Source organism: Aquarana catesbeiana, linkage group LG03 (assembly GCF_042186555.1).
Source record: "Aquarana catesbeiana isolate 2022-GZ linkage group LG03, ASM4218655v1, whole genome shotgun sequence".
Taxonomy (NCBI): Eukaryota; Metazoa; Chordata; class Amphibia; order Anura; family Ranidae; genus Aquarana; species Aquarana catesbeiana.
The window spans coordinates 115,459,765-115,472,763 of record NC_133326.1 but is presented as its reverse complement, the minus strand read 5'-3'; the positions used below and the strand labels follow the sequence as shown (position 1 = coordinate 115,472,763).

Sequence of the window (12,999 nt, the reverse complement as noted above, 5' to 3'; positions counted from 1 at the left end):
TTCTGCAATCTTAAATTACGTATTGACAACGCGTAAATAAGTATTGAGACAAAATAATAACAATGAACCAATTCCCTACTTATCATTCAGCCATTTTTAATGTGTGATGGTGGTAATAGGAGATACTTTGTCTTTCAGTGTGGGTGATATAGACAGAGGCGTTATAGATCTTGGATTTGTTGAATCTTGCAATGTTGTATAATGTGGTATTATATCATCACCGTAGTATTTTGCATTATTATGTTGATGACAGAAGTGCAGGAGTTGTATTATGTGATAGTGGTGACAGATGTACAGGGTTGAAATATGTGACAGTAACAGGTGGAAGCTATTTGCTGTGTGTAATATTGATATTTAGCTCAGTATGGTTTAAGTGTGTGACTAAAAATATCTTTTAGTATTGGTGAAAATGTGGAAGGGTTAGAACCTGTCAGGTGGTTTTTTTTCGGTCTCTTTCCTTACTAGGACACATTCAGTCTCGCTATTGGGCCTGGTAACCATTATCTCAGGTACAGAATGTAACGGGAAAATCTAATTATTTTTCATTGTCACAGGTACAGGAGATGAGGGGAGATTTTACAGTGGGGACACCTGTTTTTAGGATTGAGCTCCTCTTTTTTTTCTGCTGTGTCCCTGAGACAGGAAGTGAAGAGAAGTCCTCTTGACGGGGGACACAGCAGCACAGAAAGGGCTCTTAACTATTCCTATTCTATCAAAAACTTTGAAAAAATGTTTTGCCCTCAGTCCCTAGCCGGCATCCATATTTAGAATGCGGTCTGTTTTCTGTGGGCGCCCCCTTTCTCTGCTCCCTTCCAGCCATAGTAGGCTGATATAGGAGGGAAGAGAGGAAAGAATCCTCCATCCAGCAGCGATCTCAGTCCTTGCTTTGCCTGACGAGTGGTCCTGCTTTCACTCCTGTCAATCAGCAGGCAGCAAAATGTCAGCAAGTTTTGAGGGTTGGCAGAGCTTCCCCTTACATGAAAACACTGTGGTTGAGGCAGCTGCCTGTCCTGGGCACTGCTGCTTTCTTTATTTGTGCAGGGTGGGTCCGATCTTGTATCCACCCACTGCTGACAACCCCCCACCCCCCCCAACCTTTTTTCCCCATAGCCAAAACAGGAAGTAAGAGGAACTCCCTGCAAAGTGAAAGAATCCCACCAGGGTCACTAGAACTAGTGTTTCCATTGGAAGAGTTCCCCTTTTGTACTGTTCTGGGGACAACCAAAGATTTATGATTTACGTCACTTTCAGTGATAAAAATGACAAATAGGGTGAATCTCCCTAACTTCCCACAGAGAGCAATAATATATATTGGTGTTCTAACCCCTCTCTACTTTATCCAAAACTAAAAAAAAAAAAAATGCTTTTAGTTTTACTTTTAAATGATTTTTGTGTGCTTGGAGGTAAGCCTTAACAGAACTACGGCAAGTCATTTAAAACCTTGGTGACTCAAAATCCCAAATGGTCAATTTTAGGGGTACCAGGATTATTATAAATAACATTTGCTCCATTTAGGGTAATATTTGGACAATAAACTGTAAAACTTTAACCCCATCTTTTTTAAAAAGAAATTATCATAACGCTTTGTGGTTTTTTGTTTTTTTTTTTCCCCAGGGCCTATGGAAAACACATTCCAGGATTTCTGGCAAATGGTTTGGGAGCAAAATGTATTAGTTATAGTTATGACGACTCGGTGAGTTTGTTTTGCCATTAGCCAAAAAAAAGTCGTTTACGCTCATTTTTATTCATACACGTACTTTTATATTCTATTCTCCTAAACAGAGTTGAAGAAGGTGGCCATAGAAAGTGTGGTCAGTACTGGCCTCTTTCACCTGGATCTGAAGCCTCATACGGTGCTGTGACTGTCACAAACAAAGCTATGGACAACCACCAGCACTACAGAAAGACCACTCTAGAGCTCAGAATCCACCAGGTAACATAACCTCATCTGGTCCTGTCCAATTTTTGCATCAAATTAGAAATACTATTTATTATTATGTGGGTAGTTTACAACTTTATTTCCCTGCAGTTAAAGCATTAAGCAGGCACACTGAAATAAACAGGAGACGCACAAAAATGTTTATCATGCATTTTTGTTAATTATAATTGTACCTGCAACATAGAAAATTTGCATTCTGCAGGTTTGCCTCACTTTCCATAATAATGATAAAAAAAAATTCACACCCAACACAGTAGTAGTGCTAATTAATCAAATCGTGCATTACTGCATTTGCAGAAGAGTGAAAGCGCCCTCATTCTTTTCTCTGCAGTTACTCCTTTATTTTGCTCAGTAAGATAAAAATCTAAACTAGTGCCTGCTTTGTATTATACTGTAAATGGCAGGTACAGGTACTTCAAACTTGTATTTTAAAGTGAACTCAAAAAGTAAAGATCTGCTATATTATAGGGAAGGTCTAGAAATGTTAAATCTGAACTCCAGTTATGATCTGTATTGCATACTGTACTTACATAGGTCCAGCTTGGCACAATGGAAGTATGCATATCTCATTCCGGAGGGCCACTGGGGAAGCTGACATTCATTGTAGTAGTCAGCACTACTACAATGATAACCGCCATCTTCTGGGTTCTGTGCAGAGCAGCTTTCCCGCTGCCCACTGACACACTGGGTCATTTTCTTGGCAGTGACACCATTCACAGAACGCTTTTTTTTTTTTTTATGTATACAAGGTGTTCTCTGTTTGAATTAAGTTCATCTTTAAAGTGGATGTAAACCCGGAAAAAAAAATTCATTAAGGCTTGCACCTTGTACAGTCTTGCCACAAAGAGTTAATCCAGCTCTGAGCAATCCTCTCTCTTATCTTTTTTCAGGGAGATAAAAACAGACAGAGAAATAGGAGTCTGTTTCTTCCCCTTACTGTGAGTGACAGGTGATTTACATATCCCATGCACAAGCCTGAGAGAGACATTCAGTATACTTCAGATCCCTCCTCCTCCTTTCTTCTCCAGTTCTCCCACGATTGGCTGCTCCACTCCTCAGTATGATTGGGTATGCTGAAGTCATGTGACTTTTCTGGGTTTTGACTGGATGTTAGTGATCATAGCAGAAGTTCAGTGTAAGAAATACACAGGAGAAAATGCATGTTGACAAGGCGAGTGTAGAAGTGAGCGAGGAGTCTACTGACATCATGACTCCACCCACTGAGCTCCGGACAACAGACCCACTCACAGAATCTGCAGTTTTTCGGGTCTCATAACAGACAGAGGGGAGACATATGACAGGTAAAGATACATGCAGGAGGCATGTATATCCTTATAGATAACCACCATGGCAGTAGATTAGAAAGGAGGAGAGTGGGTTTACCTCCACTTTAAGCATCTGTGGGTAATAATGGTCTTAATTTTTAATAATAGACCTTTATCATGTCAATCAATTTTTAAATAGGGAATACTTACCTGTGGCTCTTCAGTCAAGAGCGCTTCACTGTGCAACCTTCCCAGTATCGTACTGCCTTTCTACAAAAGTCTCTTCAGTTTGCCATTACCCTCATGTATGCATGTCTCCAACTCTATTCACTTAATTGAAGGGCCTGTGAAATTGCTGATGAGCTGCAGCAGATTTTTCATTAGTGTGTTGATATTCAGGCAATGCAGAGGAGAATCATTGTTCAGGTAATGCAGAAGAGAATCATTAGCTATTTAAGAAGAAAGACTATTTGGAGGAAAATATTACAGGTAAGTATATCGTGTTTAGAAAAAAAAAGGGCAGATTGGGATAGGCAATATGGAAAGAATGTGCTATGATTTGTAGTGTGCGCTGCAACTTACACATAAGAACCAGTAAAAGTACCTTTAATGTAGCTTGTTGTACTGGTTTATGACATTTTGTACATTCAATTTATCATTGTTTACCAACAGTTTTTTTTTTTCTTTTTATTGTTCATTAAGTGACAAAAGAGTTTAGTTATTGTGATAAGTTTGAGTTATGCTGCCACCCTCAAGAGAATTTAGACACTGGCAAACATAAAAGCCATTGTCAGCTAAGTACAACCTCTCCAGCATGCCTCAGTTTTTTGCCAAATGGAATAGAAGCTTGGCACAACTTCTTCTGGTGTGACCCAGTCTCTGAGAACTCTGAGTGTTCCATTGAGCCGAGTCTGGAGATACCAAACTAAATGGTAACATTAAATAATGCCATTACTTCCCTATTCCATCTGTTTCCACAAAAGGGGTGAACATGCTGAGAAATTACATGCTGCACACAAACTTCCCACTCTATTCCTGCCTTTTTTCCTTTAGCGTGAGGTACTTTCTCACCACCATTGCTTATATCTGCAAGTGACATGCAGTTCAACTCTGACCATTGACCTCTTCTGCTTACTCTGTTGTTTATGAGAAAACCAAGGTTTTTACCTGGTGCTTTCCGATAGTTGTTCTTGTTAACACACAGTACAACATGTTGCATACCAAGCACAAGGAAAACCATCCCACAGCATGGGAGCCCTTCAACTCACGATCAACTAAAAATTCTGGGGTGGCCTACAGTGTCCCTTCTAAGAGCCCTGACACCTACATTATTGTTGTCCCCTGCTTGAGTCATTCTACTTCTCGTAGTCTCTCATAGCTTTGTCAGGGGTGGCCCCCTCTTCTGTTTTATCCAGGTAAGATTTCTCTGAAGCTATACTAGATTTTATAGGTCAACTTGCAAATATGATTGCTGACAAAAGAGGCTTGTAAGCATGATTCTAAGCCTTCTCCTCCAGAATCTTAGTCTGACATTCTTGCAGCTAGTACAGCCTCTGTGCCTTCTACTGTGAATCTACTCTCTGGAGAAGGGTATTACAGACCCTAATTGGATGCGTTTCTCCCTGAAGGGCCTTAGTCAGATGAAATAGCTATTAGGCTAAATATACCATACTGGCTCATTTCGGTGGTGTACATCCCTGAAAGGACCCAAGACTATCAAAACTTTCCTGGGACTGCTTCAACCTGTTCTGTACAGAGACTGGGACACTCCTGACAAATTTTCTGCTCCCAAATACTTTGCAGACCAATGTCTGCTTAATGAGGATGTTCTTAAGTAGTGAACTCTTTACATCATGGATCTAGTGAAATCCCACCTTAAGAAAACACTGAACACACCTATAGAGAATGCTTTATTGTTTAAAAAGACTTTTTAAACTTGCAAATGTTTAAAAAGTCCATACCAAATCTATATTTCTTAATCGTACAAGACACAGGCTCCTTTAACATCTTGACCATGGATTATATGTTGCCACCTTTAGGTAAGGACAGCAGTCCTTAGGTGATGGACAACCCCTCTCTACTGAGAGCATATTGTTGACCTAAATTTTTGAATTTACCAGAAGATTGCAGACTTGTGGTTCTTCACATGTTGAAACCCTTCTCTACCTGGCTGCATGGATGCTGTTGAGGCAATATGATCGCAGTTTCCAGATCAGTCATCCCTTGACAGTGGAACCATAACCGGACTCATTGCAAGAAACATCTGGAAATGGAAATTCGGGACCGAACTGTAGTGTTGCCTTGGCATTGGACACTAGTGGACACTGTAGTGGACACTACTGGACACTGTACAATAGTACATTGCAGTGTAGTTGGCTGCAAAGTGCTCTACAGGTCCAAAGCAGTGGTGATCCAAGTTCCAGTGGTTCCAGTCCCTTAAGACCCTTTCCACAAAAGGAGGGGGTGCCCTTCTACTGCAGTTGAAACAGGGAATTCCACCTGCTGGTCAATCCCCTTTGAAGGTGTCTGTTCCCTGGTGTGGTAAGTCCAGTTCCCTGGTGTGGTAAGTCCAGGGCTTTGCCCCTTTCTCACACCCAGTCCACCTACACACCCCTCATCCTGCCTGAGGGTAGTCCCTGGACACCAGGTCCCTACTTTGGGCAATACGAAGTGAGCATTAAGAGCACCTTAGGATGTGGACCATAGCTGTGACACTTTATATATTTTGCCACAGCATGAGCCACTTTAAATAGTCTGTCACCGCCATAGCATCATGTGCAACACATTCCACATAGCAGGGTGATTTGTGCGCAAATGCTGAATGCGCAATGTCCTTTTTTGTTTGCATAGTCCCACCCTCTGTAGAAGCCCCCCCTCCCCATGGACTGGAATGCCATCTTGTGCACATTGCTTTGCTGAAGACAGGCACACCACAGCTCCAGCTGCTGCTCCTTTCCAGTTCGTAGCTCAGATCTCTGCATCAGCCTTCAGCAGGTTATGCAGCAGCCTCAGTCATGGGACAACAGCACCCCTTCTGCTCCATGGCAACAGTCTTTTCACTGACTAAGGTTGTGCAGGGGATCCCCTCGACTTCATGGCAGACATAAGATAGATGTGAAATGGGATGTGGGGGACTGGCCAGCACACGCTGGGCACAGGACTGAGGCGGTTGTTCAGGGTTTCTCTGAAAACTGGGTTCTTGGAACTCAGTCTCCGTGACTCTGAGTCTTCCCTTATCTCCTCAGGTACTCCCCATTTCTCCCTGGGATCACAGGATATGCAAGGCGTAAGAGCTGCCAGTCAATGTTCCTTACTGAGTCATTGTCCAACTAATCCATCGTGGCAGCGTTGCTTCCCAATGAAGATGAGAAGTGGTGGGAAAAGGAGGATGTGGAATGTCCAAGTTAGTCGAAGAATTCCTCCCAGGAGGATCTACGGTCCCCCTTGATCTCTCCAAAACTGAAGGCAACCATTAAGGTTTTGGTGAATGAGGTGCACTCCTGCTTGAAGTTAGAACCATCTCCACCTTCTGGATCTAAGGTCTCCAGTATGAACTTTCTTCCCAAAACTAAGAAACCTAGCAGGTATTTTATATGCAATCTGCATACGCCTCTCAGGAGGTTTGCGCAGAAGTACCCAGTGAAGGAGGCCTACCACAAAAAGTGTCAAGCTGCGCACATACAGTATATGTAAACATAAATTGCACCACATACAATATGTGAGGTATCGCTGTGAACAAGTAAGATCAATAATTCTAGAGTCATAATAATGGTAGACTTCAAACTGATAACCCATAAAGGCTTTTAAAACATCGACAATGGACTATTTTGGGTACCATGGTTTTTTTCAATGTCATGGGCGTGCGCAATTTTAAGGCTAAACATGCTACTTGGCGTAACCCTATCTTTTATATTTTACCAAAAATTGGGTATTATATTGTGTTTATTTGTAGTAAAAATGTATCTTTATCTATATTTTTTTCGAAAAAAGCATGCATTTGATAAACCGTTGTGCAAAAAATCATGCAACACAAAATTGCAACTGCCACCTCTGCTTTCAAAAAATCTATAATTGTTTGGGGGTTTAAAGTAATTTATAGCAAAAAGTAGATTTTATCATGTATGAAAATTTTGAGACATTAACAATTACAGTATTCGTGATTGCATTAGTTCCTTACAAGGAACAAGTTTAGGGCTATTTTTCAAACCTGAAAAAGTAGATGTTATACTCAGCACTGCTCCTGTAAACAATAAACACTAATACAATATCTAATAATAAAGTGTCTACATCAATGTATTCAATGGCATGGTATTACTTAACAATATAAAGTGCTCAGTGCAATTATAGTGCAAATTAAATAAAGTGCAATCATATAAAGTCTATCCAAATAGTGTGTTGAAATTGTGCAAAATATGCAGTTGATGTGGTTCTCAGGTGACACTGTGTGCTCCCCTCCTGGGTCCCCACTCACCAGCAATAATCTTTAAATATGCCTGTTATTATATTGGGATGGTATCTCCTATCAATGGCTAGAGCTGTTGGATCTGATCATTGTATGGGAATGACACCTTCCTTCCACCGGTATATTAGAAGCGCCTGGAATATCCTATATCCAAATTTAATTATCACCTTCCCAGCTTTCACGGTGATCAGATATCCATTTTAGATGTATGGCAATGAAGAGAAAAGGGTATATAGTGTAATACTGCTAGTTTTATTCATAAAAAGCCAAAATCATTACACTAAACGCCGCCTTGGCGTGCAAACAACCGTCACTAGGTCTCCTCAGCTTGACGCGTTTTGCCCCTCCCACTAGGCATCATCAGAAGCTAGTGGCCCCGGTGACTGGTTGCCTTTTATGCATTAAGTCCCGCCTACTACACCCGGTAACTCCTACTACTCTCACTAAGTGCGCAGTAATAAGTTCCACCACTTCCTGTTTCCACCGGAACTGGAAGTGCTGTTCACAGTACTTTTAACAATTCCACCCAGCAGCAATGGAGTTATTTGATTTTATAAACAAAAAAAGAGTAAATACAGAGATTTTTTCACAAAACGCACCCAATGTAGATACTAAACATAATCTAAAACAACTTAAACACACTTTAGACAAACAAGTGAGAACCTGGTGGGATATCGCCACATTGGAACAATATGTTAAAGATGGCATCACCCCGAAAAGGCTTAGTTGGGATATAGTACCCAATGATGGTCTAGATAGCCAAGAAACTGCTGACGAATGGTACAATTTTTTCAGTGTCAGTGAACAAAACCTACTGGGATTGATTATCTCTAGAAGAAAAATAAAATGAAGATTACTGGAGGGTAAAATACAAACTTTAAGAGAACAACTTAACCCTATATTAAGCACACCTGAATTTAAAGAAAAAATTACACAAATACATGAATACATCACCAAACTGGATAGGGATACACAAAAGAAAAAAAAGAAAAAAATTCCACCGAGACACTAATGATTACAAACAAGGCTTAGTGTATAAATGGCAAGACAAAATAGAAGAGAACCAACAATCGAGAGAATCTTCTCCAGAAAGAGAAACGGGCCCTTACACATAAACGCTCACACCGAGTTGACCAGTAAGGGGAGGAAGGAATAACATGGGAGGGAATAGGTATGATTTAAGAGACACCCCCCCAACAACAAAATAGATTGCAGAGTGAGCCAGATACACCACTCTACAATCTTCTCACATATAACAGGCCCCCCCTTACCAGAGACCGTATGAACACAATGGGTATCCACCATGCTATGGAGGGGATTTCTGGGACAGAGGTCATGGAAGACCCCCATGAAGAGGTCAGAGGGGGAGGGGAGACTATTGGGGACCACCTAGGGGCCCCACGAATTACTGGAGACCGAGGGGAGGACACAGAGGATACCCTCCACCATAACACATAGGAGAATGATACCCACCACCACTGCACACAGGAGAAGGAAGAGCAGAGGTAGCAGAGAAGGCCAGAAAAAGAAAAAGGGAAGTCTAGATGGAGGTATTTTTAATTTAAGTAATATACAATTCAGTATTGAGGAACTTAGTTTTAAAGCTAGGTCTCAAATATGCCCCACCAAAGAATGTCAACAAATTTAGAACTTTTATCGATCTACATTAATTTATCAGAAGATTAAATATCAAGAAACACTTTGCAATGAAAACCCAGGACGCTACTAGCGCTGATTTACCATATGAACATAGTGGTTCAAGGAATAAGTCCACTTTTAACCCTAGACATAGCAGTAACCAATGCCTTGACATTTTTAAAATGATTGTTGAACAAGACATTGAAGATATCCATATACATCCCATTAGAGGCAATAAACAAATACAACAGGGCCTTAAGGAATTAGAAAAAAAGAAAGTCATCATTATAAGACCGGCGGATAAGGGGGGAGTGATAGTGGTATTAGATAAAAAAGATTACAAAAAAGAATGATGAAGGATAAAGAAACCTACAACAGCTTAAAAAATAATGTCCCAAGTTGAGCACACTACCAGGTGATGCTAGACACCAATTGTATCACCTTGAACTGAGGACGTGGCAGTTTAAAGCCATGAAACACATTTGAAGGGTCAAGTCTCTGTATGAGCCATTCTCTTTCAGAGATTACTGGCTACTCATTCCACGGTAAAGAAGTCTTTTCAAGGGGTAGCTCATATTGCTCACCCTATTCACTCAGCTGTCTCTCCTTACAATCTCAATTTGGTTCTACAGAAGCCACCCTTTGCCCATTCAGGATATTCCCTTGGCTGGCTTTACCTGTAAGGTTGATTTCTCGTGGCTATCATATCCTTATCCTGTAAGAAACCCTTCCATGGTCCTCATAAGGGCAAGGTTGGTTTGAGGCCCAGGACCTCCTTCCTCCCTAAGGTGGTTTGCTTACAAGGCCACCACCTGGTCCTCGATTCACACATTTGTAAACCTCTGACAAGACATATAAACACATCATAATCCTCTATAGTGTTTAATTGTCTCAATTCAGAGCACTGAGTATTATTTCTATCCGCTGCCTTGTTTCTCTGCTATCTGCATGAGTCACTTCTGGTAGGTTTTTCCTGACACAAGAGGTGAAAAGGTGACAGTGGAGGAAGTTCCAGCACACAGCCTGTAACTGACAGCCTCAAGCCTGTTCCTATGTTCTGTGTGAAGGTAGGGTGTGTCCATTCCTTCCAATCATCTCACGGAGTGTAACTTCAGCTCCCCACCCCCTGCTTTCTGAAAGCTGTAGCGAAGAGGAGACTGCAGATAAACAGCTACAACTTATGTAGGAGGATTTTTTTAATCTCCATGTATCACTTGAGGCCAGTCATTTCACTGGGTATATGTAAGGGTTTACAACCACTTTAAGCCAGCTTTGACCATAAAATTCTTCAAGCCACTTTTTGAGGTGGGAACCTGATTCACTGTTGGCATTGTTTGCTGTGTTGACTTCTTTGGCATCCAAAGATTCTGCATGGAAACCATCCAGTTGGTCATAGCCTTCCTTTAACAAACAGAGACTTTGTAGCCTTGGTGGGCATCAAGGATGCATAGTTACATGTCCTCCTCTTTCTAGCTCAACACTATCTTGGTTTTGCTGAGGGTACTCAACACTACTGGTGGTACCTTTTTGCTTACTTCCACACAACATTCTATTGTCATAGGACAGTTTCGGTCTCCCTTTTCACCTGAAGATCAGATTTTCTGTGCCTCGGTGGTTCAGGATTAAAGCACTGGAGTTGGGAAAATCCTTCTCCCATTGTAATGGAAGATCATCACAACAGATGCCAACCAGAAGGGCTTGGGTGGAGTCCTAGGCACTTTGTCAGTGCAGAGAACTTTGGACATCTGAGAAATTCTGTCTTCCAATTAATGTTCTAGAAGTCTGTGTGGTTTGCCTGTCCCTGCAAAATTAGACATTCCATATACAGTGTCTGATTAGGATTTATTTGCACAACACCACAGTAGTAGTGTATATCAGAGAGGACCAAGAATTCTGACTGTAGCTCAAAGGGTACAAAGGATGTTAGTATGGGTAGAGAACTCCATGTTCCAGCTTGTCTGCCATTCACATACCAGACATAGACAGTTGGCAAACACACTACCTCAGCCAGCAACTCCTAGACTCGGGGGAACATTCCCTACACCCAGAAGTGTTTCGGGACCTGGGTCATAGGTAGGAGATGCTGAAAGTAGATCACCTAGCCTCCAGGTTCAACAACAAACAAAACAGGTTTGTCTGCAAATGCAATGATCCTCTGGTGAAAGCAATGGATTCTCTGGTAGTTTTGTGGGGTCAGTACAACCTAAACTATGCCTTTCCTTCTATAAAGCTACTCCGCCTACACTGCAGAATCCAGATGGAGGATAATTTTGACAAGATCAAGCTCCTGGCAGATACCTCCATGCTCTGCCAGACTGACCGGATCTTTAACCCCTTCCCGCCGACTGTACGCAGATATGCGTACTCGGCTTTCCGGGGTTATACCGGGATGATGCCCGCAGCTGCAGGCATCATCCCGGTACCGTTGTTTACAGCGGGCGATCGGCTACCTGTGTATAACAACCAATGCGGCTAAAAGCCGCTCGGTTGTTATACCGGAGGAGCGGGAGGGGACATCCCCCCCCTCCCGCCGCTGTTACCGGGCCTCCCGTGCGATCGGGAGGCCCAGTGTCCAATCGGGTACCTTCGGCGGCTGGGGGCGGGCTGGAACGAAGCTGTGGGCGGCTTCGTTCCAGCCTTCTCGCTGTAAACGCGGAAGCGACGTCATGACGTCACTTCCCGTTTACTCGGCTGCCAATGGCGCCGAATTTAAAAAAGTACACAGTATTCAGAATCGCCGTTTTCAGCGATCTGAATGCTTTGAAGTGTAAAGGAGGGATGGGGGGTCTTTTAGACCCCTCATCCCTCCATAAAGAGTACCTGTCACCACCTATTACTGTCACAAGGGATGTTTACATTCCTTGTGACAGCAATAAAAGTAAAAAAAAAAAAAAAAATTTTTAAAACACAATTTATAAAGTAAAAAAATAAATAAAATAAAAAAAAAATTTTTTTTTTAAAGTGCCCCTGTCCCCGCGAACTCGTGCAGCGAAGAAAACGCATACGGAAGTCGCGCCCGCATATCTAAACGGTGTTCAAACCACATGTGAGGTATCGCCGCGATCGTCAGAGCGAGAGCAATAATTCTAGCCCTAGACCTCCTCTGTAACTCAAACCTGGTAACCATAAAAAAATTTTAAAGCGTTGCCTATGGAAATTCCTAGGTACCGTAGTTTGTCGCCATTCCACGAGTGCGTGCAATTATAAAGGGTGACATGTTTGGTATCTATTTACTCGGCGTAACATCATCTTTCACATTATACAAAAAAATGAGGGTAACTTTACTGTTTGGATTTTTTAAAATTCATGAAAGTGTCCCTTTTCCAAAAATTTGCGTTTAAAACACCGCTGCACAAATACCGTGTGATAAAAAATATTGCAACAATCGCCATTTTATTCTCTAGATTCTCTGCTAAAAAATATATATATAATGTTTGGGAACTCTAAGTAATTTTCTAGCAAAAAAATACGGATTTTAACTTGTAAACACCAAATTTCAAAAATAGGCTTAGTCATGAAAGGGTTAATCTCAAAGTCTGGTTTACCACTCTGCTTTGGAGTTGCGAGCATTAAAGGCAAGCCCAGGTCATGAAGGACAGGGGTCTCTCTAAGCCAATAGATCCCACACTTTTAAAAGCGAAGGCAGTCTACCTTTCATAAAGTCTACCATCGTACATGGAACGCTTAGGGAAGAT

At 41.8% G+C, this 12,999-nt stretch overlaps 1 protein-coding gene across 1 annotated transcript in view; it reads left to right on the top strand.

Annotated features, from left to right (window-relative positions):
* PTPN9 (protein tyrosine phosphatase non-receptor type 9) overlaps nucleotides 1–12,999 on the top strand; it is a 98,161-nt gene that overhangs the window by 63,308 nt on the left and 21,854 nt on the right. The window contains exons 10-11 of the mRNA XM_073619034.1: nucleotides 1,615–1,693; nucleotides 1,783–1,933. Of these exons, the coding sequence (XP_073475135.1) occupies nucleotides 1,615–1,693; nucleotides 1,783–1,933 (230 nt within the window). The remainder of the gene's footprint in view (nucleotides 1–1,614; nucleotides 1,694–1,782; nucleotides 1,934–12,999) is intronic.